The sequence below is a fragment of the Netta rufina genome (genome assembly GCF_964035555.1).
Source record: "Netta rufina genome assembly, chromosome: 22".
Classification (NCBI taxonomy): Eukaryota; Metazoa; Chordata; class Aves; order Anseriformes; family Anatidae; genus Netta; species Netta rufina.
In genome coordinates this window covers 7,466,743-7,494,674 of record NC_140146.1, presented here as the reverse complement: position 1 = coordinate 7,494,674, position 27,932 = coordinate 7,466,743, and the positions used below count along the sequence as shown (strand labels likewise).

The window sequence follows — 27,932 nt, the reverse complement described above, 5'->3', positions numbered from 1 at the left end:
GATGGTTCTAGGTGACAGAAGAAGAGTTACTAAGATCATTATACCTAGTGTCCTCATCCGGAATAGCAGTGTTTGAAGTGAGCAGCTGAACGGATTCATATGGAAGAGATCCATGTCACTACAAAAAGCAAAGAGCTTCATTCCAAACATACTTGTTCTTAACAAGTACATTTCAAATACAGAATTGGGATGGAAAATGAGTTCTGTCCTCTTTCCAACAAAAGGATTTACACAAAAGACTGGAGGTGACCTTAACTCAGAGAACTTAACTTTCCCTCAGGAGTAGAAAAAGTTATGTTACCTACCCCAGTAAGCACGTGGAGAAGCGAGAACAAGTCTTCTTCCTTGTTCAGTGCAGGAAGATATATGTGAGACTGCACAAATGGACTGTGGCTAAATGGCAACTGGGAAGATGGCTGCATGACGGGTGGTGCTCAGTGCCCGCTCACACAACCTCAGCAGAAAGCACTGCGCGTTCAGAGTCATGTCGCTTTATTGGTTACTGAGCCACAATTCAGAGAAGTATTGCCTTGGAGTCACCTTGAGAAGCAGGTTCTCTCATTTTTTTCTCCTAACATAATTGGTAGGCCACCACCTGCTATATAGATAGTAAAAATAAAAATGTCTCTGTTCGAACTTGGAGCATCTGGGGGAAGGTTTTGCAGTTTCCGTTGACCCAGGTACCGTAACAGAAGCGCACACTCTCACCAGATTAGCCATCTGCATCGATTCTGTGAGCTGTTGGATGAGAACAGTAAATGGATACATGCCACTTTCTAGACACGTCCTAGCTTGACCTTAACTACTGTATCAGGAACATTCCTGGTCACTCAGTTGGGCCAATGAAGCAGTCTAGAGTTAACAGGGGTTCGTGCCATTTAGCTAACTGCACAGGTCTACAGTGGTACCAGTAAAACACGCCACTAGTAGATGATGTCTCACAAAATGATTCTGGCAGAGAAAACATGAGGAAGAAATCTGGTGCAGGCCAGACATGAATTGCCTAACAGGGATACCAGCAGCTGGAGGAAGCCTCTGCTTCTAACTCGGGTCTATCTAAGGTTAGATGGCATGAAGAGCTGCATTCATCTGCTGGTATGAAGAGCTGCTGTTGAGGTCTTTTACAGTCCTACTCCAGAGGCATATTATGGGTCAGTCCATTTCAGTACAGAGCAATGCTCTATATCCCACCACTCACTAACCAATGGGAGATAACCCCAGCATGCCAGCAGGAAAACCTCCAGCTGACAGAGCCCAAGCAGCAGCAGAACAGCATCACTGCCACCAGATCTTAGACTGGAAGGCAGCACACTGCTTCTCCTCATAAATCTGAGGCAATTCTTTACTGGGTCCTGAAGGAAGGAGCTACTTACATTGCTTTGGTATCCTAAGGGCCTCATTGTCAGCTGACATCACTTGGTGCAGAACTCCCCGGAACTGGTAAAGCACTTTCAAACTCTTCTCCTCACCCACGCAGGGGTCGTAGAAACCTGGAAGCCCAACCTTTAAACACAGAAGGACAGACTGAGCATCAGGGAATGGACTTTTGCAGATCTTCAACTGACCAAAACCTTTTACTAGTGACAAAACTAGGAGAACAAAGTTTTGTTGGTAATGAGATGAGAAGCTAAGAAATTACATCCCCAATGGCAAGTTCTAAATGCAGAAAAGATTGAATCAGGGGGGTCAGGAAGTTGCTGGTGTGCAGCCCCAGAATCTCTAACACACACTGTTCCACATGGAACACTGAGACACTGTTTCTTTGACATTGGAAATGCTCACAGAAACGATTTCCTAGAGGTTCATAACGCTTGTACAGAAGTGGCTTCTGTAAATTGACCTAGAGTCACTAGTTTCAAACACACTGGAGAAACTCCCTAGTAGGACAACACACGGTTCAATCAAAATTCTGAGTCACACACTTGAGCGCCTGAGTATATGCTTTGACATTAGAGCTACGTACCTTGGATGCCTCTGTAAGGATGAGCTTAGAGTCCTTCACCAAGCACTGCAGGGGCACAGTCACATCTATTACTTTCACCTTCTCATTCTTCCGGCTGTTGTCATTAACAAACTTCCCATACCAGGCATTCACTACAATCAGACCTGCATTTCATATGAAACCACAGATGTGATGAAAGGCTTGCCACCAACAGCTGTGCAGACACTAATGAAAAAAACATCCAGCATTTTCTATTTTTTTTTTCTTTCAGTGATATTTAAATCCTCCTTGCCTGGCCCCATGTTTCTCAAGACAGAAGAACATTTATACTTGGGTGTTTGTTAGCAGTCTTCAGCAATAGGACAGAATGACATGATTTAAATGTCACCCTGATGTGACAGTCCAAGTGAATGTCACTCAGCCCACTTTGGAAGAGTCTCTTGGAAATTGCTAGCGAACATCAGAACTCATTTCCATTATGATCCAAGAGTAAGCTGTGTAGATTAGAGATACAGCGGAACCCAAACTTTAAACTTTCACACATTCTTATACATAAACTCTCTTTTGTGCAGAGATGAATCCAAACTGTTGTCTACATCCTAGTGATTGATCACGTAATCTGCCCCAGGACAACATTCAGTGCATCCCTAAGCTTTGACACCAGATGCTGAATCACAGTGGGCCTTTCCCAATAGTTGCACAACAGCAATTATACGATGCTTCATGCCTCCCTTAACCACCTCATGTTTGTATTGTTCCTTCCTCTCTTCAACATTATGGAACAAGGAAGTGGTGTTACAATCTTTACCCATTCTGGCTTCCTCTGCTTCAATTATCCTCCGGACAGACTCTTGCATTAACCGGACCTGTCAAAATACAAGGGATAGAGTAAAAATCAAGCAGTGTCAGACACTGGGTCCCAAAGGGACAAGCCAAGTAAAAACAGCTTCCTCCAACTAAGAGGGCTTAGTTATGGGAAAGACTTACTGCAGCTTCTGCCTCCTGCTTCTTCTGAAGGATGTCGCTGGCAGTACTCTCCCTTTGCTTCTCCAGCTCCCTGGCACAAGGAAATCAACATCACATCAGGTGTACACAATGAATGGGATTCAGCCACAAAGTGGCAAATGTCTACTTACCCACCCCAATTACAACTGACCCACAATCTCACTCAAATGAGTTGGGTTTCAAGGTTCTTCCCCACCTTTCAAGATATTTTTGTAGCCTTCCAGAACTCAGTAGTATTGACGATGTAGTGTAACACAGTGCTTCAGCTGGACATTCCAACCTTTGCACCAGACTCCCAGAAGCACTTGAGCAGGACTTCCCAGCTCTGTATTTCAAACACAGTCTTGCTAGCTCACCTCTCCTTTTGTGCCCTGAGGTAGGGTTTGATGATTAGCCTGTGCATGGCAAAGTAGATAACTAGGGGTCCCACAGTGGCATAAAATACAGCACTGGGAAGCAGCTGATCTGTTAGGTGGACAGGGAAGAAGTAGGTCTGGCTAGCCCTGTTCAACCTGCAACAAAAAAAGAACAGTGACAGGTCAGAAGAAATGCAGAGTTTAATGTGCTTGATTAAATATACTTTACAGCAGCAACAACCCCCAAACAAGAGGAGATAGAAATGAACACTGAACAGTCACAAATACGAGACAGTTGTAAACCTGAACATGGCAATGGTAAGGCATTCAGCTGACGCCACCAAGAGCCACTGTCATAAGGCAGATCTCTGTTGTGCTAATACCTGGTAATTCTTAAGTGTTTTATTAATCTTAGGAGAATCTGTTTGGTCGTTACTTTAATCAGACAATGGGACCAACATCATCATGAAGAGAAAAGAAAATGGTGATAGAGAAGGTCTATGTTCACAACCCCAGCATGTGCCTTCAAGGAAGGAGTACATTAACATTCTTCTGAAGTTTATTGTGACATTTATTTTAGAAAACACTCTTCCTGAGACTGAGATCTTCATGTCTTTATATTTTCTTCATCCTGGCATGCCCTCTGCTGGCAACAGTTAAAAAGTGCACTACAGTTTATAAACCCTTGAGAATTTGGCATTTGCGAACTGCCTTATTAATAGTATAATCATCTATATTTGTTAACGATAATTCACTAATTTGAGTATATACCTATGCACAGTGTTGTATAAATGGAATGCAGTTAAATACATTTCTTCTAATAATATTTTTGGAAATCTTCCATTCACTTACCGTAATGCTCCAAAACTTAACCTTTATTTTCAGAGTATTTTGATGCATGCACGCAACAGACCCCAAAGAGGTGTTTCAGGCTCAGAGTAGTATGAGCACAGCTTGTATTAGAGGTGAGGGCAGTTGCAACCTTTTACAGTGATAATGTCAATATACCTGTATTGCCTTAAGACTGGGACCTTCCCACCTGAATTTCTGAACTAGAATAATGCCGGTTATGGTCAGCCTCTGCAAACAACAGTTATAATCTTGAACTGACTTGATTTTCAAAGACACTCCTTGGGGAACTCCAACACTGACAGTGGCTCCTAAAATGCTGTGTCTGGAGATCTTCCTCTCTGCTCCGTACTCCACTATGGTCCCAAAGAAACCTGCCCTAGAATGGGAGAACCAAAAACTGGTAAGACAGGGAAGACTCTAATTCCTCTTTACTGAATTCTGTTTAGTGTAACTCCCCACCAGGTAAAACATACAGCAAATATATTGTGTGCACCACATGTTGGCTACAGGAAGTTACACTGTACCTACAAGATAAGATCAGCCTTTTCAGCTAAGTAAGGGAGTTAGAAAACTACAAAAACTTCTGACTTTCTTATTGGCGATGATATGGAGGTATCAAACACACAGGTATTTTATGTTCAGCTTATCTCAAGAGACACACAGAACTAAGCCTCCAAGATACTCACTTCAGTCATTTATCCACTATAATTAAAGAAAAGCAGATTCCAAAAGACTACATTCAATTTGTGTGGAATGTGAAGCCCTACAAAAGCAGGAGATAACATCCTTCAAGCCATGAGCAACGCAAATTTCCTCTTCCACACTTACTTGAGAGAACCTTTCACTCGTGTTTGATCCTCATCCTGAAACTTATGCTGATAACTGACCATCATGAAAGAATGAGGGATTCCCAGCTGAAATACAAAAGGCACAAATTTATGAAAACATATCCTTGGCCACTTTTGAATGTTCCCCCTATACTTTCCGTCTTATCCTTTAAGTGGCACAGAAAACATAGCGATGTCTGCCACTTACTTATCACAGCCCACAATCTGTGCAGTCTGTGTTGACCATCCTAACCCTAATCTGAGCTGATCCACATCAGATGTCACGTTGCTGGGTACAAAGTGCTGTGCTCTGTCAAATGCAGCTGGTCAGCTATGTTAAATGTTCTTAAGAGACGGTATCGACTGCTCCTTTACCCTCTATTCCCAAGCCAAAACACTGCTGGAACAGAAAAGCCGAGACACTGTCCCCTGCACACAGCAGCAGGACTCTCACCTGTAACGCCACTGTGAAATGGCTGGTTTTTGTATCCCGGACGATGCTCGTGTTCATGGCTGACTGGATGCCCCACCGCCACTGTAAGTATCCCATTGTGTTCTTATCAAGGTTGCGGGCTAGAACTGTGGTGAGGCCTGGGCGGATCCCACGGGATGAAAACTGCAGAGCACAGTTTGTAGTGATAAAACTAGAAGGAATGAGAAAAGCCTCATCAGGCTTTCCAGAAGGCCTCAAACTCTCTCTTGCACGTGAGCCTTGCTGGATGTGCAGAGACTGTCTTGCAGAAAGCATGACCCCCGAGGGTTTCAGGAAAAACTCCAAATAATTTATATTGTACTGGCCACCACTGTACCTCCCCAGCAGTGTATGCTCATGCCCTAGTTTACTGGTCTGTGCCACAGCACTGCAATCCACACAGCAAGCTACCTTCCAATCTTTGCCCTTCTGCCCTAGGCAGAAAAAAATCTGGTCATCTGCTTAGAACTGCTTTCCTACAAAACTAGCTTAAGAAATGGTTGCTTTTTACTGATCTGCCATGATCCAGAAGTTGTTTCTGTTTTAAGAAGTGAGAAACATATCATCTTCTGGTCAGCAGGTAGCCCTGAATATCAGTAAAGCTTCATGGAAAAGAAACCCTATAGTTCCTCCTGAAGTAGGAAAACAGTACAGTAACAGTAGTCTCTTAAAACGTAGCATTTTCACAAGAGGCTTAATAATACTTTGTAAAGACTAAAAGCTTCTCAGTATCTGCGCTAAATATAAATTTCCTAGCACGAAGATGATGTTGTATCTTTAAACTAATCATAAGACGTGTTTACTCGAACAGTGCAATACAGATTTATATACAAAGAGCCTCTACTACTAGTCCTCTATTGATCTAAGAACATGTACACATTTTTCTGGCTGACTACAGCGACATCAGCTCTCCATTTTAGAACAAGCTTCTATTGATCTCTTTGTGAGATCATGTCTTGAGTATCATGATTTCATGACAAGATCAAATACAAATTAATGAAGTAGAACAAAAACCCTCCTTAAAATAGAAGCATTAAAATAGAGGACACTTACACACAAAAAGAATACAGGCGTTTTGACTGGCACTAAAACACTAGCTAAAGTCTAAAGAAGAAAGACATTATTTTGTAGGACAGAAAACAAGTCTAGAATTAACATGAAAATGAATTCAAGCTGTTTGCTTCCTTAGTGTGAAATATTAACCGCTAACCCATTTTTGCAATATTTACCATCTTGGTGTAAGATTACGGAATATCTTCAGACCGAAGAGAGGTCCCTGAAGGTCTCCTGCTCCGAACTCCAACTGTTACAAAGGCACAATGCCAAATAGTTAGAAGAAAACATCTTTTGCAAGTGACAAAGTACGTCACAAGCATCATTTACACCACAGGTATTTTACACATTTCTGAATATTTACTGCATATTTTAGCATCCTCTCTTTCTTGCTAGCTTTGCATTTAGAACAAGAGGTGTCTCACTGAGTGGTGTCATAATGAGTAAAACAAAGCCGTTTTTATAGCCCTACATGCTAACTAGCACCTGGCTCTGGCTGCTCCAGCAAGAACAGAGAAAGCACCACCACCACAGCCCTCCAGCAGCAAATCATGAAGCCAGGCTGGTGCACTCTGAGTGTAAGAGTCCTTCTCTTTAATGTTCACCACTTTGATGCAGATGGCCTTGCAGATAACTGGAGAAGAACGGTTAGGACAGCCTCACAGTAACTGTTGTCAGCAGTTCTGCTGCTGCACAGTCTCAGCGTCTGCAAAATGCGCCTGCTGTTTCAGACAATAGTCTGGGTGATTTCCAGGGCTGCTATTCAATGTTTATTTGGTGCTGTCCATTCTCATTAACAGAGGCAGTTCTTCGACCTGACACCTCCCTTGATAATCCTGCAGAAACAGTTCCTACTACATCTGCATCTCCCAAGTAGATTTGTTATATGGGTCTTTTTTCTTTTCTTTTTTTTTTTTTTTTTGACTTTTTCAGTTATCTGACTCTTGACTGTATCTACAAGCTCCTATGTTATTAACATTACAAAAGCCCAATATAAATCAAATGCCTCCAGTCCATGAATTTCCAAATAAGTGGAAAATTCCCATTTCTCACACACTGAGGAAACAGGTTAACAGCAGCTGATGCACAAAAAGGACTTGCAGAAAGCAGATAGCTGCCAGCCACAACAGCAATGCCACAAAGCATCTCCAACAAAGCCATCAGTCTCATGCAACAGAGCTTGTGCTCATATAAAAGAAGTCACCACAGGTGATTATCTGGGACCTTTTAGCTACTTAGATCATACCTGCCTGCAAGTTAAACTATTTCCTCCCATAATTCAACTCGTGAGCAAAGCAGTGTTGTGAAAGACAGAAAATTTTGTTCTACTATTCTGTAGAATATGTTTTTTTTGATACCACTGTATCAATACGGCTATTGCCTAGGTCTCTAAGAGCTCTTTTCATAGGACATTCAAGAAAGCTTGTCAGTATTGCTATACCTATTTTTTGAAATGGAAGCACAGAGAAGTGAAACAAAGCTGAAATCTCCTAAAGAAAATAAAGCCTAGGTAACTAATCCAAGCAGCCTGAAATATACTAGATACAAAAATGCGTAACATCGAGTGCTCTTACCTCTCCCCATCCCTTGGCAGATGTCACCCGTCTAAGAGCAAGATTAATTGATCCACCTCCATTCCCATTCTGGGTAGAGAGGTTACCAGACAGTATTGCTGTGTCCGTGGCAGTTAGTGGTGCCTGAAAAAATTAATGTATTGTTACCAACATGATCCCAATTCACACATTTAATGCATACTCAGCAAAGACATGATCAAACCTGCAGGTGAGTGCAGACCGTAAGCACAGAGACAGGTAACACTACAACTGAAACCTTGTCATCCTCTACGTCCAGGTGTTGGAACCAGACACAGCCACACTTGCTCTAAATTTTGTAGTCAGAATGCACCAAAGCCAGACAATTCTTACAGTATCAGCTGCTTGTGACACTAACATATCACCTTGTAGTCCTGACCTTATTTGCAATCCCTTCTAATCTCACTAGCAGACTAAGTTTCTTCAACTCTTTGTAACTGAGTATATACATTTTCCCTTCTTTTTCTTACCTGTATCCTCAAAATCAGATGACACGTGTGTTGTGGTTTAATCAGGTCAGTGTGCTTTTATGTACTGAATGCTCTGTGTTTAGAGAAAACTAGATACCCGTTTTTAATCACAATTCAGCCTCCCTGCTAGCAGGAAAGTAGGACCACTATAGTGTGCAAACCAGTCCCTACATATAAGACATACAGTCTTATAGGAACTGAGCCTCCCACCCACACTGGTTAATCACGTCCTCCCATGAAGAACGATGAGAACCCCCCTGAGCAGTGTTTCACTTTCTGCTGGCTTGCATTGCCTCGTTATCTCAGGCCCTGACCCACACCAGATGCAATGCCTGCCTGTCCTCCTTACCTCGATGGACTGGGATATGTGCATTTTGTTTATTTCAATTTGGGGAAAGCTGCTCCCTTGCACGTCTTCATATTCTTCATCATAACGATCAAAGAGGTCAGTGGCATCTATTCCAACACTAATGGTTCCCTAAGGAACAAGTGAAACAAGTACCTATTATTAACAAACATCCAACATATCCAGGCCAACTGGCTAAAGTATCTTTATAGGCAACTAGTTTAAAGATTTTTTTTTGCTTTTTCATGTTTTATAATTACATTTTCCACCCTAAAATGCATATGCATTTCATACACATTCAAGACAAACAAAAATGTTTGCAGTATTCTAAAACAGCAATATAAATCATAAAATAAACTGCATAAAAGACAAGTGTTTTTTATTTTTCAGGAGGAATGAAAGCAACCTTAGCGCTAGTGGAAATTTTTTCTGTTGTTAAATGTAACAGAAGTAGGTAGAACATTTTCATGCAGAGGGTATCTCCTTCCCCCACCACTGACCCTCCTCCACCAATTTGTCAATATTTTAAAGTTGAATCAATATACTTCAGAAATGAATCTTCTTCAATGAAACTTGTCCAGAAATTCTCTAAATGCTTTCTTCTTATGACTTATCTCAAAAAACTTTGCATTGTTCACTTGCAATTGAGCTTGTCAGTCAACATTTCATTTTCTTTTCCCTAGCTTATATCTCATAATCAGAAGAAAAGCTTGACAGACTTTTAGCAAGTGGTAAATATTTCCTTTCTCGGGCCACAGAAATAATGCCTTAAGCTTATTCCTACAAAAACTAGGCCACAGCTAGATAGTCTGTCTACCTGCTGCTGTGTTCAATCATACTAACTGCAAGAATGGCTTTATTTGAAAAGGGCATGATTAGATCCTTGTCTGGGTCATAAAATTTCAAGAGGCTTTTGAAAACTTCCCTATAGATCAATTAAACAGCATTACAGCTCATATAAAATGTACCAGTTGCAAAAAAAAACCCAAACCCTATGCACAAGCATAGAATTAACTGAGCAATTTGTATGAACAACCCTTAGTAACTGGGTAGGTACAAAAAAACATTCACACAGAGTCTAAGTATGGACAGAATAAATTCTTATTTCAATCTGACTGAGAATTTTTCCATGCTCACTGCATTCTAATAAAATCCTGAACCTTAAAAAAATGAAGAATTGCAGAGCTTGACAGGACTCAGAACTTCTGTTTGGTTTGGCTCCCAACTATTTACTGTGGAGATTCCTGACCTCTTCTCAATGTTTATTTTCTGATTGCTTGCACAGAAAAAAAAATAATTATAAATATTAACATAGAAAGTGCAATTATTTTCAGGAGAAATCTGGAATAAGAGCTGCACCCCGTTTTTATTTTTATTTTTTACAATTTATTCTAGAAAGGCTGTTGAATTTCAAATCAATTACGCTTATCTTTCTGTTTGTGGTGATACAAATGACAAGGTCCTGCCCTTTATGCAGAATACTACTTTTCAGGCATGAGCTGCAAAGTCACCTTCAAGGGATCTGCTCTCCAAACGCTACAACTTCTTCAGTTTCAGGCCTCTCATATGTTGTGTTGTTCCTTGAAACAAGGCCAAAGTAACAGTGAAGCAAGGCAAAACTGCCAACTGCCTAGGAAGCTGTGCAGCCCTGTGCTGCTGCTCCAACCGTCTGGAAAGCAACTGAGGAAAATAGCCAAAAAGAAACAAAGAGTGCCAACTTCACTCAATGAAATTCCAATAAATGCACTCCAGAGTGACTGCTCAAACACGTTTAAGTAAAGGTGAACTTTTATTTTAACAAAGCAGAGAACTGCTGCTGTTTTTTTTTCTGATGCTATTCATTTCAAAGAAGTATAAAACCCAAGATCTTCATAGCAGATGCAGGACAGAAAGGTTTTCCACTTGGAGTGCCACATTCAGTGAAGAACCTCTGCCAGACTGCAACTTTAAATTCCGAGTTAAATGTTTTTAAACAAAGGTTATCAAACTAAGTAGCAAGCATGTTGAATTTGAGTGGCAAAAAGAAAATTAAAAGATATATATTTTCAACTCAGATCAGAATATAAGCAGCAGTAAAGATTTCTTAAGTATTTGCACTAAAGAAATTAAAAATATTTTTATAGCAATCTGTTTAATTGTACTGCAATGCTTGTACTCTGTTGGTATGTACAAAGTTGTAAACATTTCTGACATTCATTGCACTTAATTTCTTTCAATCATACTCAAAATTTTATGATTTCTGTTTTCACACCTATGAATTTTAAAACAAGTATTCCTTTCAATGAAAATGAAGAAGTCAAAAGGAAAACATCTGGACCTATTCATCAAAGTCTCCAAGATTCATTCAGAGGAAAGGAGCACCTCGGTTTCCTCCTTTGTGGTGTCCCTCCCTCAGCCTCAGCAGAACCTCTATTTAGTTTCTTTTTGCTGAAGTGAGCAGCGAACTCCATGCAGGTATTTTACCTCCTGCCAAGCAGGTGAAGTCACCCTCAGAGACCTATAGGTCCTGGCAAGGAAACTGGCTCACACACAAGTACAGGAAAAGCAGCAGATGGTAGTGTTAAAAATATTCCCTGAGAACGACAGCACCCCCTATGCCACCGGATAATAGAGAGGGGAGTGCTGCTACTCGCAATTCCCCATCAGCCACCTGCTCAGACCATTGGAAAAGGAAAAACACTCCCCAAAGTACGAACAGCAGGGAAAAGCTGTAAAGCTCTGCTCAGAAGTTGGCCGTGCACGCTCAGCAACATGCTGCAAAGTACACCAGCTCAGCAGGGTGGGAAGTCAGTAACAGCACTACAGAACCATCCTAAGCATTATCTGGCATCACCTTTTAAAATCACCTTTATTTAACATTCCTGCAAATATGAAACAGTTGCTATTGATGAAATTATGAGACATGTCAGAGAGGAATATCCTCCATCCTCATCTTTTTCCTAATGGATTTGCCTTCTGAAAGGTGACATATGGAAGCGAGGCTAAGCCTTGCGGGACCTAAACTTAAATGTTGACCTTCCACAGCAGGAAAATAATGGGATTTAGTTTCTCCAAACAGGAAGCTGTTCTTCTCAAATCAAATAATGAACTTTTCAACCGTTCTGCATGTCTTTGAAAGCGAAAACAAAACTCTAAAAGCAAATAATAGATTCAAATCAAAACCTGCCACATTGCCTACATCTGGTTATTGCTCAACATTTCTGGTTAAAATGCTTTATTTTGCTGGTGCCATTTTATAGAACTAACAAAATGTTGGAAATTTAAAAAAAATCTCGTGCTCATGTATGAAATGATCACAGCTGTGCTACTAATTCCACAGGAACACTGCCTGGAGAGACATTTCTATAGGATGCCAATCAGCAATTGCTGTAAACACCCAGATGGCTAATTTTATCACAGGACACAGAAGCTGAGGCTTACAACCCAGCTCTGCTTTTTACTGCTCACAGCCACGGCAAAATGCCCAGATAAAATGTCAAATTCCTGAAGTCACAGGGTTATGTGGAGATTACCATGCCCTCTCTGCCAGTATCTTTCTGACCCCAATCACTCTCATCTCAGACAGAGACATTTTGACTTGCCCCATTTTGTGGCATCCAGAAGTCTCTTCCTGCCTGGAATAATGTTGTCAAGTCATATTTACATATCACCTGCTGCTTATTTACCCTTCCAGTACAAGCAAGTTCTTAATATCTGTACATTAATCACAACAGCCGGGAGATCCATATTAGTCAATTTGACTCTGGAGATACCCATTTTTCTATCAAGAATATAAGCATTTATAAGTAAAACAAATTCTGCTATCTCATAAGTTATTCTTCTGAGACAGAGAAAGTTTCTTTGTCTATATAAATCTCTGCAGTTACCTCAGGGTGGAGAGAGGAAAACTAAGGCTCCCCACCATATTTCTATCTGACATGAAAGAAACAGATTTCTAACAGGGGGTTCAAAAATAAGCAATAAAATCATTCCTGATAGTTTAAGGAGAAAAGAGGTGGGGAGGAGAGAGGGAGAAAAAAAAATATAGCTAACTGGCAGACTAGAGTCTAAATACACTAGGTGAATGTAGATGCAACTCTCAGATAATGTTATTCACTGCCTGAGAACCAAGACTTTCCTGATTCAACAAGCTTTGAAACCTCACTCACTGGGAATCCTGACAAAACCTGGGTTTGCCTACCTGTTTATCAAGCCAAGAGCCTGCAAGGCCATTACTATTCTAAACTATTGGAGTTCTCAAGTCCCGGCAGGTGACAGGAAGCAGTGGTTAATCATCATTTCCGTATTTCCCTGCCATTCCAATGCTACCACAAGCAGATCATCCTCATCACAGGATTCTTGATCATACCTAAACAGCCAAGACTCAGCTGTGAGGTGGGTCATTTAGGGTCACTTTATTGCTGCTTAAATGGACTGAGAGATGAGAATGGAATATTCAATGATTCTCTTTGTAAAAGCGTAATAAAACTATCTTAAAACAGGCATTAACTGAAACTGGCAAGATCCCAACCCTGCTCAGGTTGATTTTGCTCACTGTGCTGCAAGTGCTCACAGTGAGCAGGAGGAGTTCCACTACCCATCTGGTTTGGTAGCTGCCTCATATTTTTTGTTGGTTTCAAGGCTGCATTTGAGTATTTGCCCACATTGTTGTGACGCTACAGCAGTGTTGAAGAGAAAAAACTATCAGGTAACTGAAGGGTTTCATTTTGGATATTTGGAAAGAATTCATAAAAATTTCAGTGTAAGGAATGTTTTCTTAAAATTGCTGAAAGAGATATTTTACTCTGAAATTTATCAACAGAAAAAAAAGTAAGGAGAAATATTGTTCAAAGATCTAGCTTTTTTCCCCACATTTTCCAAAGAAATCACACATTCAAAAAAGGAAAAGTAATACACTAAGTGTGGATACCAAAGGGGATATTTACCATCGCCCTTCACTGAAACTCATCACCCTTGCATATTTCTAAAGATTTAAGGATTCACTGTTGAGACTGGGATGAAGTCTGCTTACCTTTGGATTCGTTCGCTGCTGTAGTCTTCTCTCTTCCCTCTCTCTCTGCAAACGCTCAAATTCCTCTCTGATTTCAGCTGGAGTTCTCTTCCTTTCCACAACCTGTTTAAAAAGAATTTGAATACACAAAAGATTACCAGAGAGAGAATGTCCAGGGCATTTCTCTTGGTGGAAATGAGGTCCACTGACATGGGTACACTCTAATTTAACTTTGTCCCTGATGCTGCTGTAAGCCACTCTGCACGAGTTTTAAGTATCAGAGTTTGGAACCAAACACCTGGGCCAGATTGAATGGCAAGCAAGAGAGTAAAACACATGCTTTGAGAGAAGTGAAATGGTCTTGTTCTTATCTACTCTTGAAAAAAATAGGGCAAGAAGGTTTCAGACCACAGGTAGAAGACACTGCAGTACAGCCCTTGCCAACAGCTATGCGATACCTTATCTACTAGGTGTAGAAATGAAAATGCCTGAACGTCTGGTGTGAGGTAAACTGACGGACTGCTTTGTGATTTTAGGCTAGGCTGATTCACATCTGTTTACCTTACACGTCTCAGGGAATTAGGGTTTTAAATAGGTATGGCTCTAGTTACTGATAGAAAAAGTATTACATTTGGATTTTCAATGTAAGATTAAATCTGCAATGAACAGCTCAAAATGTCTGTTATATGCTGCCATTGCTACACATGACTTGCTACTAACCCCAATGTTGATCTTGGTACTGACTTGACACAATATAATATGATTTTGCAGCAAGCAGTATAATTTAATTGACTAAGACTGACAGAGGGGACTTAACAGGAAAGCCAGGAACAGATAAGCTCTTTTTCATAGCACTCTATAGCTGTTCCCTCTCTCCCCTCCCAGCAAGACAGGAAAAAAAAAAATCAAACCCACAGGCTAACTGGTATGGAAAAAAAGTTTCAGATGAGAAAGACAAGTCTAGCTGGACAATACGGATGCATTTGTCTCAGACAAAGATGTTGCCTGTCATGGTAATATCCTATTAGAGAACTCAATGTCAGGTTTATTGTTCTCTTGTCAAGTAAAAAAAAAAAAAGCAAGTATTCTTTGAAAACCCATCATGGTGTTCCAGGGAGGGAGCAGGGAGAAAAAGAGAAAGACAATTAAACAAGAATGCCTTCTAGCAGACAGGCATTTTTTAACACCATGGTGTCAGTGCAGCTCCATATTAACAAGAATTTCAGATAAACCTAGGTTTAATCAATTCCACTGGCTGTAAAGTGCTAAATTTCTCTCACCTCCCATCCTTCCATCTCCAGTCCTCTCCTCCCATATATGTCATAGATGGCTCTGGTCTGTGGATCACTAAGCACTGCAAATTAAAATCAAAAGAGGCAAGAACTCAGTTTTTGGTCTTCTCAAAGTTCAGGCCAACACACTTGTGATATTTAAACACAAATTCTGAAAACTTGTTCTACAGGTGCGTCCAACTTTTACGTTAACTACCTTTAACATTTCCACGTGCTATAATAATAGGACACACTGACCACCTCCCTCCAACTTCATTTTTTTCATACTTACAAAATATACATTTAGAAGAGCATGAAAGAAACACGCAGAATAACTGAATATTCAACAAGGGGGTTTTAATATTGCTTTTTTAACTGAAGGGTAACATAAACCCTCTCACAATCAATGGGATTACTAGCAATCCAGTGACAGCAGTCCCTGGAAACTTTCTACCTCTAACTAGTGTTCAAAGCCTGCTTTGGTCTCTGGCTCCTTGTCTTCAACCTCCCTCACCATCCCCACTCATTGATCCTTTCCCACCCACTCCAAACATATGGAACATGCCAAGCACCAACAAAGCAATTTCCAGGACAGAATTCAAGCCTCATGAAATACCAACTACAGGATAATTGTAAAAATGCGTGTAGAATTCAAACCTCCCCAGAAGTCACTCAATACAACACAGAAGATGAAATATACCAGTAGACTGCAACAATTACTTTGGAAAAAGACTGTAGGCAGAATTAAGAAGAATCTCTAAGGCATATTGTAATGTACAATCTCTCCTACCAGTCTTCATTAAAATAAACAAACAAAAAAACAACCACAGTATTTTTCCAACAGGGTTCTGAGACAAGCTTTATCATAGCATGTATTTCTTTTGACTGTGTGGGAACTGATGAGTCTTCAGGGAGCTGGATGTGTATATTAGGGAAAAGAAGTCTTATACTAGTAAGTTGAGCTTTGATCTCAACTACAGAAAGATTATTGAACTTGCTAAATGTCATAGGCAGACACTATTTTTCAAGAATTCTGATGAAAGAAAACTGTTACAGGATATTAAGAGACGGAAGAAGAAGGGGAAAAACAGGCAGAAGGTGAGGTGGATTATTTATCTGATGTTAACATTATTATTTTAAAATTTTATGCAGACATTTGATACTAGACAAGCTAGGGACAATGTAAATGACTCCACCCATGTTCAATTCCAACTGGAAGAAACAAATGCTTATCACTCAGAGAACAAGAGAGTAAAAAAAAATGTTTAGTTCATTTTTGAGAGCTAATAGAGGAATATCTATATACCTTTATTCATTTTGCTTTAGCTTCTCTTTAGGTTGTGCCACTAAGCACTTAGCAGTAATTTTTTAATGCAGAAGAGTCCTACCAGCTTCTAATCAGTTTGTATTCCAGCTGCTTCCTATCTCATTTCTAAATCGCTGCAAGCTAATTCTAATGACCCATTTCGTTGTGCCTCAGTTACGCTATCTGTTACCTTTGGTAACATCAGGATTTACGTAAGTGTTGGATTAATTCAAAATATTTTTAAAGGGCTTTGACATCCTTGGATGAAAAAAAAATCTAACTACTTGTCTATACTTTGTCCTTATCTCAGTCTTAGAATATGGAAGAACTTGTTGAAAGACAATGGAGACCTTAATCGCTTGCTTTGGAACAGAAACAGGATATATTAGTTCAAAAGTAAAAGCTGAAATTGTCTTTCTGTTTGACAATTTTCAGTCCTCAGTCTCTGGGGGAGTCTTTTCAGAAGTCAGGGAAGTGGTGAAAAGATTATTTACAATATGCAGGAGATAAGACAAGAGGGAATGGCTTCAAGTTGCACCAGGGGAGGTTCAGGGTAGATATTAGGAAAAAATTATTCTCAGAAAGAGTAGTCTGGCATTGGAGCAGGTTGCCCAGGGAAGTGGTGGAGTCACCACCCCTGGAGGCGTTTAAGGCTGGATGTTGATTAGGGACATGGTTTAGTGGACAATATTGGTGGCAGGGGAACACTTGGAGTAGGTGATCTTAGAGGACTTTTCCAACCTTAATGATTCTACGATCTTGTTCATTGCTGAATTTATACTGCATTGCTCCTCTGATTTACAGGAGAGAAACGGGGAATAAAAAATTACCAAATATCAGGAAATGTTATTACTATTTTGTAATAATATTTGTTTGTGCTCCAGAAAACCCCTGACCTTCATAAGCTTGGTGGACAAGGTTAAACAGCCGCTCAGCTTGTGTTTTCAGCTCTGGGTCTCTGTGCTTGTCTGGATGATAAAGCATACACAAACGGCGGTAGGCAGCTTTTAGTTCTTCCTGAGAGGCCTGCAAAAAGCAATAAAAATGAATTTAGACACAACCAAGGCTAATTAAAAAAGACCTTTCTCAAAACCAGCCTTAGAAGTCCAACAGCTATTATGATCCGTTACTTTTGCTTACACAAGATCAAGAATGGACTTCTCTTTCAGTGTAGGACACACCATTTACTTAAGTTAACAAATTGTTCAGCATTTTCCAAGCTATTTATAACATGACAAGTAACAGCAGCAGCTCATCAAGGTTTAAAAAAAAAAAAAAAAAAGTTAGGTAAAAACCAAACAAATTAAAAAAGGAATCTGTATTCATATGCTGTTTTTATTACACGACTGCTATCTCCCCAATTCAGTTCAGAAGAGAAGAAAAACAAAGTCACCTCAAAGTCAAACTCATCTTGGTCACTTCAATACAGAGCTTTACATCTAATTCTATTTTAATCCTCAACTTTCAAGCATATCAAACTATCGAAAAACACAGCAACTTATCAAAAAATGTTGACTTTCCACATCTGTAAAGAAAATTAAACCTGTAATTTTATATTCTTCCCATCACTGCTATGCTCCCTGGCATTTCCTTTCCTATACAGCAAGGACACTCTCTTGTGCTGTGAGAATGGCAGGCACATCACGTCCCCTCAAAAATTCACTCACCTGCAATAGATGGATGAACAGAAGACCAGTAAGTCACTAAATGCATCAAGAAAAAAAATTGTGCTCACAACTACTCCGGAATTTTAGATGGCATCTGGCCTCATTCCAAAGACATTTGGTGAATAGAGATTTTGGATGGCTCTTCCAGAATCAATGGAATAATAAAACATGCCTTCCTTTATCATCTCCCAGAAGACAATCTCAGAGCAGGGTTGGTTTGTTTTTTTTTTTGACTCTAGAAAGTCCTGGTAGCTTCCCCTTTCTCACCTAGTTCCTTGTATTTCAGCCACTATCTATTCCTTGAAAGCTGATTAACACACATTTAACCAAAATCAACTGGAACTGCACTGAAAGACCCGGTTAGCAAATGCAGCTCCCAGGATGTCAGAGAGGTTCGTACTGGCCAGCTAGGAAACTGTCCATACAAGAATCGATTCCTGGGGCACTTACTGCAGAGCAGCAGGAAGCAGAGTACCACTTCTCTACACCAGGGGAAACATTCAGAGCAAAAAAACTGGAACAGCATCACCGTTATTTGCTGGCCTCCTTCAACCAAACACAATCACCCTTTTATTACAGTGAGGGATTGTAATGGGTAGGAACACAACATAGCAAGTGATAAAGGGGCACCAAGACAATGTCTTCTGATATCTTCTGATAACAGATTTTAAAGACGCAAGTTCCACCTGCTCCTAATGTTCTGTGACTGAAGCTCTCACAGTTTCCTAGTTTTCCCTTTGGAACCAAAGGCTATAAAGGTTTGTTTCCTGCAGTACTGTCTTCTTCTGACTCGCGGTGAGGAGAGTGAGGATTTCCATCTGAAGAAATGCATTCACCTGCATACCAGAACTAGAAGTCCATTCATTTTTTAGGACACCTTAGAATAGATGATTTCTTTGCACGTTTGTACTACTTAATGTTATTTTTTTCTAAATGATATAGCAAAAGTAAACCTGCTGAATTTGCCAGTCCCAAGACAGGCAGGTAGCTACAGCCCAGCTACCTTCTTTTTACTACCTTGTGCTTCCTTGGACATTGAATTTAAACTAGATTGAAAAGGTAGGGGAATATAAAGCTCTACAATGACATTCATTAATCAAATTAATGATAAATGGCTTAATGTGCTATTGATTATATAATAGAAATGAGCAGTTTCATTCTTCATAAATGCCATGTTCAATAAAACGTTAGATTGGGCCTTTCATCATCGCAGAATAGATCGGGTCATTGGTTCAATATTTCATGAGCGATAAGCTCTCAGAAACCACTAAAAGAAATACTGACATCATTTCAAGTCGCAATGAAACGCATAAGTCAGTAATAATCATTAGCAACTTACATTTTTAATTTTGCCTGGAATTTTGGTAATAAAAGACGCACCATTTCCCTGCCTGGGGCTTAAACAACTTCACTCCGTGTTTAAGGCACGCCACCACATTTTTACTGGACTGAAATCCATGAAAGATTAACCACACACACAGCTGAACATTGCTGCTCAGCAGACTTACTCTCCTTCCCACAGCTGCAAAGTTCTGTGGTTAACTCTGCCGTTAAGAGTGGGACATTTGCTGTCCCACCACGCAAATTCGCTCAGCAGACAAGAACCACAGAATGGCCTGGGTTGAAAAGGACCCTAAAGATCACCTTGTTCCACCCCCGCTCACTGCACACCAATGCTATGCGGGATAGCACTACGGAATTTAATTATCCAGGGGTAATGAACAACCCAAGTACTACCCTCACGTGGAATTACTCCTTCAAAGACCATTCTTAACTCGGTTTGCAGCTCCCTGTTGTACCAAACCTGCATTTTCTGGCATCTGTCGAAGAGCTTAAAGTCTAGCTCAGTTACCTATTAAGCCCTCGCCGTTAACCTCCCTGGCAGCCACAACGCCCGCGTGCTTCCCGTCTTATCCTCACCCTTTCTATCTGCGCGTCGGTGACATTTGGGAGCATGGATTACAAAACCTGTCGAGCGATGTAAAAACACAACCCGCGGATTTTAACAAGAGCCTCATAGAAACCCTCCAGAAAAAGGATGTATCGAGTAACACCAGTCTGGACTTAGAAAAAGCAACTGAGGCGTACAGATCCCCTGGATTTAGACAAAAAATATGATTTTGACGTGGAAACGGGCTCCACGCCCGTGTCGGCGGCGATGCCCCCAGCTCAGCCTCCTGCCCCGAGCTCACCCCGCGCCAGGCCGCAGCCGGTGCCGGTACAACCCTGAGGAGCCCGAGCGGAGCCCCGAGCTCGGGAGGCGCCGCTGCTCACCCCGAGGCCCCCCGAACAGCTCCGGGCAGCGCCCCCGGGGCCCTCACCCCGCTCCCGGGACACGAGGCCGCGCTCCCTCAGCGCCCCCTCAGCGCCTCCTCAGCGCCTCGCGCCCGGCGGAGGACGCGCGCGGGAGGCCGAGCCCCGACCCCGCCGCCCTCCCGCGCCGCCCGCGGCCCTCCCCGCCCCGCCGCCGCCGCCCACCTCGCGCCGCACGTTGAGCAGCGCGTAGTAGTCCTCGTTGTCCGGCGCCTCCTCCGCCAAGGCCGCCGCCATCTTGCCGACCTCTCACCCCGCCGCCACCGCCGGCCGCGGCCCCGCCCCCACAGCGCCCCCCGGCGGCGCGGAGGGGGAGGCGCCGAGACCTCCCCCCCCTCCCTCCCTGCCCGTGTCCGCGCGTGCGCACGGGGGGAGGCGGGCGGGCCGGGCCGAGTGCGCAGGCGCGGCCAAGCCCCGCCCCGGGGAGCCGTGAGGCGCGGCGGGCGGCGGCGGGCGCGGGCTCCGCGGTGAGTGCTCGGCTCCCTCCCGGTCCCGGTCCCGGTCCCGGTCCCGGTCCCGGTCCCGGTCCCGTCCTCGCGCTCCGAGCCGTGTGGGGGCAGCCCGCACAGCCCCACCCGTGAGGCGTTTCCCCCCGCGGTCGCTCCGTGCTCACGGTGCCGCCGGGCCGGGCCCGCTCCCCTCCCCTCCTCTCCCCTCTCCCCGGGGCCCCGTGAGGCCGCCGCGGGGCCGCTCCCCCGCCGCCTTCTCCCTGCCCCGTGGGTGTTTCTGCGGCACCGGAGCCTCTTCACGGCCCTCCGTGGGCTGTGGGGCTGCCCTGGCTGGCGGAGGGCCGTACCGGGCCGTACCGGGCCGTGTCGCCCTCCCGGGAGCCGAGAGCTTCGGTACCGGGCCCGCCGCCGGGGGGCAGCCGCGCGGTGTTGCCGGCTGGAAGCGGGCAGCGACCCCCGAGCACGGGGAGGGCAGCGCCTCGGGGTTGCCCTGCGCCGGGCCCCGCTGTGAGGCACCGCCGGGGACGGAGTTGGCGGCTCCGCTGTGGTAGGGGGGCAGGGAGACAGCTGGGGCCTTGGGTGCTGCTGGAGGGGTGCTGCCCGCGGCTGGACGTGGTGCTGGTGTGACTCGGGAGCGCTTCCCTGCATGAGGAGCTTTTGGAAGGCCTCTGGTTAACGCCAGTACAGCCTAGCATGGAGCTAAAACTGTTTTCCCACTCCAGAGTTCCATTCAGATATTTAACAAGTTCTTCTGATCTAAGGTAGTTAGGAAGGAAGCGCTGATCATGCTACAGAAGTTCCTCAGCGCTCACTGTAGCTATTTTGCTCAGAACAAGGTCTGCAGCAGCTCACATCCTGAGAAGCCTCATTGAAACGTGTCGGATCTGCAGGGCAATCACCTGGCAGCATGCTTGTCCTGAATGAACCCGCTGGGTAGATTTGTTTTTTTTCCACGTGGTTTAGAAGTTGAGTCTGTGCAAAATTACATAGAAGACTCAAGTTCTGAGGATGTAAATTGCCATGGCAACGTCCTCTTTCCCATGGATTTTGGTTCTGTCATAGCTGTGCTCTTTTTCTGACACGATCTGGGAGTTGTGCAGTCCTTTGGGATGTTAGTGGTAAAGTTACTGGGAGACTTTCCCCTTACCAGATTGATCTAACGTTTTCCTAAAAGACACAGCTGCTCGTTGCCAGCTCTGGCCACTGTTTTGCACGCATCACAGATGATTCAGGGGAATTAGTTTGGGAATGGTCCACAGATGTCACATCTTGGCAGGGAGATACAGGGAGAGAGAAAGATGACTTTAGCGAGCTAAATATGAACTGTGCTTTCTAAGCATGTGGGGAGAGCTCTTTAAAACCTTGAACTACAGCAGAGGAAAAGTTACTTCTATAGCAAAAAAGCAATTTTGCAGAAAAAAAAAGTACTTATTTGTGCTTATTTGTGCCACGTTTTGGTGCAGGGTGCTGTGTTTCCCTTGCCCATGGTGCTGCTTGCAGGTTCCTGACACCACATAAGAAGGCATTGTGGTGCCATGTGGGGTGCAGTTTTTGTGCTGAGAGCAGCAGATCCCAGGAATCGGATCCTGGATTTAGCAAACCCGTGTGCTGTCAGATACGTGACACTGTGACTTCTGCTCCAGCGTGTTTAGCATGTTGCTTTTGTAAACCGTGAGTAGCCTTACTAGTTTCTTGATACAGTTCTTGCATTTTCCAAAGGTCACCATCTACTGGTACCTTCCTACCTGAGGCATAATTGCTGTGGTTCCTTTTTAGACCAGACCATTCAAATTAAAGGAACTCTCATTGTTATTCACCCCACTCTGAGCTTTAATATCCTAGATAGTTTATTTTCTGCCTATAAAGTATGCTTTGTTCAGAAGAGATGGAGCCTGTACCTAGAAAGGTGTGATGCTGAGCATTGCCGTTCTTAGCTTAAGGTCATAAGGCAGGGCTAGGTGTTTGTTCTGGGTGAGTAGTGGTAAAGTCAGGTGCTCAGAAAGGCCTTTGGGAAGGTCCTTCATGAGGACTTGTGTGGTCTGTGTGGGAAGGGTGTCTGAAGTCCCTATGTGTCTGAGCTTGGACAGCAATGATCAGTCCTGCATGGAGAAAAAGAGGACAGGAACTTTGAATGTCCCATCTTCCCTAGTCTTGTAAGAGTGACGAGTGCGGGTGAGGAGGCCTTGGTTAGCTCCTTTTCTTAGTAACGAGGATCATGCAGTCATCATTGGAAAATTGCCCCCACACAAAGTGGTTTTGCTAATATTGGGTTCTATCTTAGGTCAGTGGAGGGAAAATCTAGAAGATGCCATAAATTGAGCTGAGTTTGTCAAAGCTGTCAAATTACCACCTAATAAAACTCCTACTGATTACAGCCATCAGCCAGAGAGGAAATGTATGCCAGTGGGGATTTGGTGTAACAGAGCTGGGGTTCAACATTGTTAGACTTTTAATGGAGTGTCATCTGGGGGCTCTTCGGCTTCAGTGAAGGGTGAAGCTTCATTCAGAGTTATTTCTTTAAAACAAACAAAAAATAAAAAACAAAGCACAAAACGTTTGAAGATCTAGACTGGCATTGTACCTCTCTTATCGGTTAGATTAATGGTGACTACTAAATTTTAGTAAAGGTCTGCTTTGGTCCCATTTGTTAGTATTAGGAGTCCATAGAGATAATGTCTTTTCACGTATAAAAGATGCTATTGATTTTCTGTTGCTGTTGTCCTGAAATGTGCACAGTGTGTCTATGGAGCAGTGACAATCCTCCATCACCAGCTTTATGGGAAAAGAATGGTTATTGAATCTCTTCCCATAAAATATAATCTCTTTCTCTCTTCCAGAATTTGCCAACCCCTGAGGGAGTCCCTCATGTTATCTCTTTGAGAAAATTGATTTTTTTGTCTCCTCTTTGTACACTTGTGTTTAGTTTTATTTTTAATTTGGCTCGTGTGATTTGAAATGGAGACTTTCCTAACAATAAGTGTGTTTTCTCAGTGTTGTATTGCTTCTGTTTCATACAAGTTAACACTTTCAGAATATAGTAAAATAAAGATGTTTGCTTGGCACCAGTTTCTCTTGTTTCTGGGACTTTTTTTACTCTGGGTGAGTCATTGCCCTGTTCCTTCCTTCCAGGCAGGTCTGAGATGCTGTTTTTCAGCTGCTTACAGGTAAATTTGGGGTAAGTTTCTGGAGTCAACACAGACTGATCAAAGAATTTTGGATGAATGGCACCGTAGCTGAGAATGTAACTTGCAGTGCTATCTGCTCAAGGAGCAGTGATCTTTAAACTCAAACAGTGGCAAAAACACTGTCAGATTTTCCTTTCCTCTGTGTAGCAAATGACTGACGATGGGACTTTTTCCTTTCAGGAAGGAAACGGCAACATGAATTCATAGATGATGAGTAGGATGCCAAAGCCAGAGATGACAGTGCTCTTGAAGAAATGCTGGGTAGAACAAAAAGGTAAAAGGAACAGCTAATTGAGTGCATTTTGGAGCCATGTGTTACCTTCCCCCACGAGGCAATGACACATCCCTTCAAATTGTAACTGAATTTTCTGAATTCCCTCCTTTTCCTCAGTTTTGCATAAAGTCTTAGTGACACCTCTCACTCCTGACCTACTTTTTATATGCTCAGGGCCTTCCCCAAAGCTGCATTGTTCTGTACCGACAAGCCCCTGTCACACTTGCATATGTGTCCCTGCATGCACGCGCTTGCAGATCCAGCACCTGTCTCACCCCGACCTGCAGCTGACACTATGAAATCAGTCTAGCAATTGTCCTAGGTTGTCTGCTGCAATATTTTGTGATAAGAACAAAGCAAGGAGATGAACCCAACCAGTTAATTTGCATCCGTTAGTGCTGTTCTCTCCTAACGGGGCAGTTGAGTGCAGGGATTGGCTGTACCATCGTATGACTTAAGCCTGGGCAGATCCGTACAGTTGAAATGTTTGAAATGCATTGCAAACAAGTTGCCTCCATGAGGACTAAATAACTTTGTTTCTCTCCTGTGTTTTACTGCATTTTGTGTTAATGCTGTTGAGATGCCCGAGGGAATCACTTATTGGTTCTTTCATTCTGAGGAACTCTTTCTGGGACTGAGGTGTGGTAGGAACTTAGGAACTTGGGGAAGTAAGAAGCAGCTGTAATCACACCTGTACCTGCCTTGGTTGCATTCACCCAATGGCAGCAGAAATGGCTGAAACAGCTGTCAGGAAGCAAGAAAATCTTCATCAGTAGTGTAGCTCTTCCTGAGATATTTTCATTCCTGTTTGTGGAAGACTGACTTGAATCCCTCAAAAAGTCAAATGCAAACATTTTCCTTGAAAACGTTCCAGGTTTGTAGCAATTATGTTTGTTGTCCCCTGCCTCTCAGCTCTTTCTGGCAGCAAGTACATGGGACAGAAGGGCATTTCTGTGGCAAGCAGAAGATCTTCACAGTACAAGCAGCAGAATGACGTGTGAATGCTTGATATATAAATAACAGACCTATTCTGCTGGAAATTTCTTCAAAATAAAAATCAAGGAGGAATTTGCTACAGTTTGTGTTGGTGCCAGTAGTAATTTTTATGTGCTTAAGCTGTTCCCAATCAAGACATGGCCTGTCACACAGCATTGTGCAGCGCAGGATTAAGGCTTTTGAACGTCACACACAGCCTTTCTTGAAGATCCTTAGTGCAGTTTTGACAGTGTCAGATATTATTTCTTCAAGCTTCATATTGCTAGGAAATCTTTTGAAAAATCCAATAATTCCATATGCACACTGGGTGTCTGGCAGGGGAGATGTTATTTTGTTGTCCTCTGACACCTTGTTGTTTCCCATTAGAGTGAGTTTCCTGCAGCGGCATAGCTTAGACCAGTGCTTTCAGTACCTTTGGATCATTTCAGCCAAGTGTGTTGAGAACCTGGCTGGGGACAGAGCTCTGTGTTAGGGCATTGCTTTCATCTGCAAGAAGTTGTTTTCTGAACATGTGGAGCTTGATAGAGAGCCTGCCTTTTATTCTTTGAAGATAAAAGAAACACAGGAATTACTTAGATACCATTTTCTACTCATAGTGCTCTGGATTTTGAGCTGTGATTGTAGCTGGAAGCGGAGAGCCTGTATTCCTTACCAGCTCTTCCCTCTCCAAAGTCAGTCACCAACTTAACTCTAGCAGAGCAATTCTATGAGAAGTCTTCTGTTGTCAATGAGAATGTTATTTGGCTCAGCATTGTGGTTTATTTTTCCCTCTATTTAGTTAAAATACTTTCCCATTTTTGTCCCGATAAGGAGATGCTCTGGATGCTGCAGGAAGTGCTAAAGTCCTTGGTATGTTTAGGCAACGTGGTGTCACAGGGGAGGAGCGATAATGGTTTGGTTCCTTTAGTGAAAATGTGCTCTTTTGTCCTATGCAGTTTGGGAAATGTAACCCGTGTTTGAAATGCTGTATAAAGAATATATGAAGTACATGATATTTTTTAAAATGGTCGTAACATGCATAAGCTATCATATGGTTAAAATACATGATCTAATTTTTAATAACTTCAGAGTTGAAAATTCAGGCATACTTACAATGTGAACTCGCAAGTTGCTGTTGTCACTCCATATTTTGGCAGATCTGATAGCTTTGTTCCTTCTGCATGTGTGTGTTAAGGCTGTCGGTGTGTTATTAGGCTGTGTGTATAAACTGGGATGTAAATCTGGTACGCTCTCTGAGATCTGAAACTCTTCACCACGAGCTAAACCTGGAGCGTGCTCGGTGTTGGCAAGGAGCCGTGTCCGTAGGGTTGTGCTGCTTCCCCAGGGCCGTGATTTCTGGCTGTTCCCTTTTCCTCCTGCTCACTGTTCTGGCCCCTGGAGACCATCCAGCATGGCTCAGTTGCGGACCACAGTGCCCCACGAGTCCTGCACGGGAGCAGTCTGTGGCAATGGGGGAAACGGCACGGGGCGTTGCTCCTCACTGTTTGCTGTGGCTCTGACAAGGAGCGCTCTGTACAGGTAATTTACTATTCATGCCATTGAACTTTAGCCCAAGGAAGATGCTTGGCACTGTTGCTTTAAGGTGTCTAGTGGCCTCTAGCTGTGTTCAGCATCATCTCTGCCAGCTCCGGCCTTGCTGCACGTGCTGTCAACTCAGCAGTGGCTGGAAAGCTCAGATAGGAGCAGATTTGGCATCAGAATAATCGCTTCTGCGGGCGTTATGCTTCTGATGTTGCCAATTCCTTGCTGCTGCTTCTTTTTTCCAGCACATGGTATTTTATGTGACCCTGAGGATAGACAGTTGCCTCCTAGACTAGCCTGTGTGTTTTTTTTCCCCTCAGTCTTGTCAGCATTCAGGTTTTCAATTGCAGGAGAGCACTGGGAAATATGTATTCTATTTTGCTTACTCTCCTGCTAACGCTTAGCTTGCTGGAGTTGATGAGAGATCACAGCAGTGGGAGTTAGTGTGCTGTTAGTCATTCAGGTGACATGGTCTGATAGACAAAGCTCTCAACCTAGTAGAGGAGGGCACTTATCTGAGAGAGAATTGCATCCAGCAGTTCAGGGTTGCGTGGCCTTGCCTTACCACTTGATGCAGATTTCTCTTACTCAAATGCAGGTGGAGCTTTTCCAAGTGCCTAACACTATGCTCATGTTTAGCCTGTGTCTTGCAAGCACACAAGAAAGGAACGTGAGTCACTCATACTTTGATCTTAGAGTTCAGTATCGTTCCTCTTCTGTAAGTGGTTTGTCGGATAAAGTCTCTCAGTCGTTGTATTTGAAGACCTCGCCATCGATGTCAAAGATGAGACGGTTGGAGGAGGAGCAGGTAGAATTCCTCCATCTTTAAAATACTCAGTTTGGAATAGAATATTCCATGGCCCCATCTGTGCATTCCAGTAAGGATTTTTATAGCAGTGGCTGTTACTAGAGCTGTTACTAAAAAGTCGGGCTCCGTGGATTTTTGCTGTTCTGTGGGTTCTTTGCTTTTGCATTGGATTTTCCTCTTAAACTATAGATCTGTTTGACTAATAGGGATTAATTCCTCAGATGAACCAGAGGCAAT

The 27,932-nt window shown here is 42.9% G+C and overlaps 2 protein-coding genes across 2 annotated transcripts in view; one reads left to right on the top strand and one right to left on the bottom strand.

Annotated features, from left to right (window-relative positions):
* Positions 1–475: 475 nt before the first annotated feature.
* On the bottom strand, positions 476–20,744 carry DNAJC11 (DnaJ heat shock protein family (Hsp40) member C11). Its single transcript, XM_084300284.1, has 16 exons — positions 20,628–20,744; positions 17,379–17,508; positions 15,186–15,259; positions 13,927–14,028; positions 8,919–9,047; positions 8,082–8,204; positions 6,684–6,757; positions 5,437–5,626; positions 4,984–5,069; positions 4,415–4,531; positions 3,304–3,459; positions 2,930–2,999; positions 2,751–2,808; positions 1,964–2,106; positions 1,374–1,503; positions 476–738 (listed from the first exon to the last, which is right to left on the bottom strand). Exons 1-16 carry the CDS (start codon positions 20,697–20,699, stop codon positions 713–715), a joined length of 1,680 nt encoding a protein of 559 aa, XP_084156410.1. The 5' UTR covers positions 20,700–20,744; the 3' UTR covers positions 476–712.
* Positions 20,745–20,868: 124 nt separating this feature from the next.
* Positions 20,869–27,932, top strand: part of CAMTA1 (calmodulin binding transcription activator 1) — a gene marked incomplete at its 3' end in the record, with an annotated part of 330,178 nt that continues 323,114 nt past the window's right edge. The window contains exons 1-2 of the mRNA XM_084300275.1: positions 20,869–20,929; positions 24,277–24,370. Coding sequence (XP_084156401.1) covers positions 24,304–24,370 — 67 coding nt within the window. The 5' untranslated portion in view covers positions 20,869–20,929; positions 24,277–24,303. The remainder of the gene's footprint in view (positions 20,930–24,276; positions 24,371–27,932) is intronic.

What these genes read in the sequence shown, in the direction of transcription:
- DNAJC11 (XM_084300284.1), bottom strand. Translation starts at nt 20,699, where the DNA reads ATGGCGGCGGCCTTGGCGGAGGAGGCGCCGGACAACGAGGACTACTAC. An exon ending in CGTAATCTTACACCAAGATG is followed by an intron (nt 5,627 to 6,683) that starts GTAAATATTGCA and finishes CATTCCTTCTAG; the next exon opens with TTTTATCACTACAAACTGTG. An exon ending in CTCAGGGCACAAAAGGAGAG is followed by an intron (nt 3,000 to 3,303) that starts GTGAGCTAGCAA and finishes TCCTTGTGCCAG; the next exon opens with GGAGCTGGAGAAGCAAAGGG.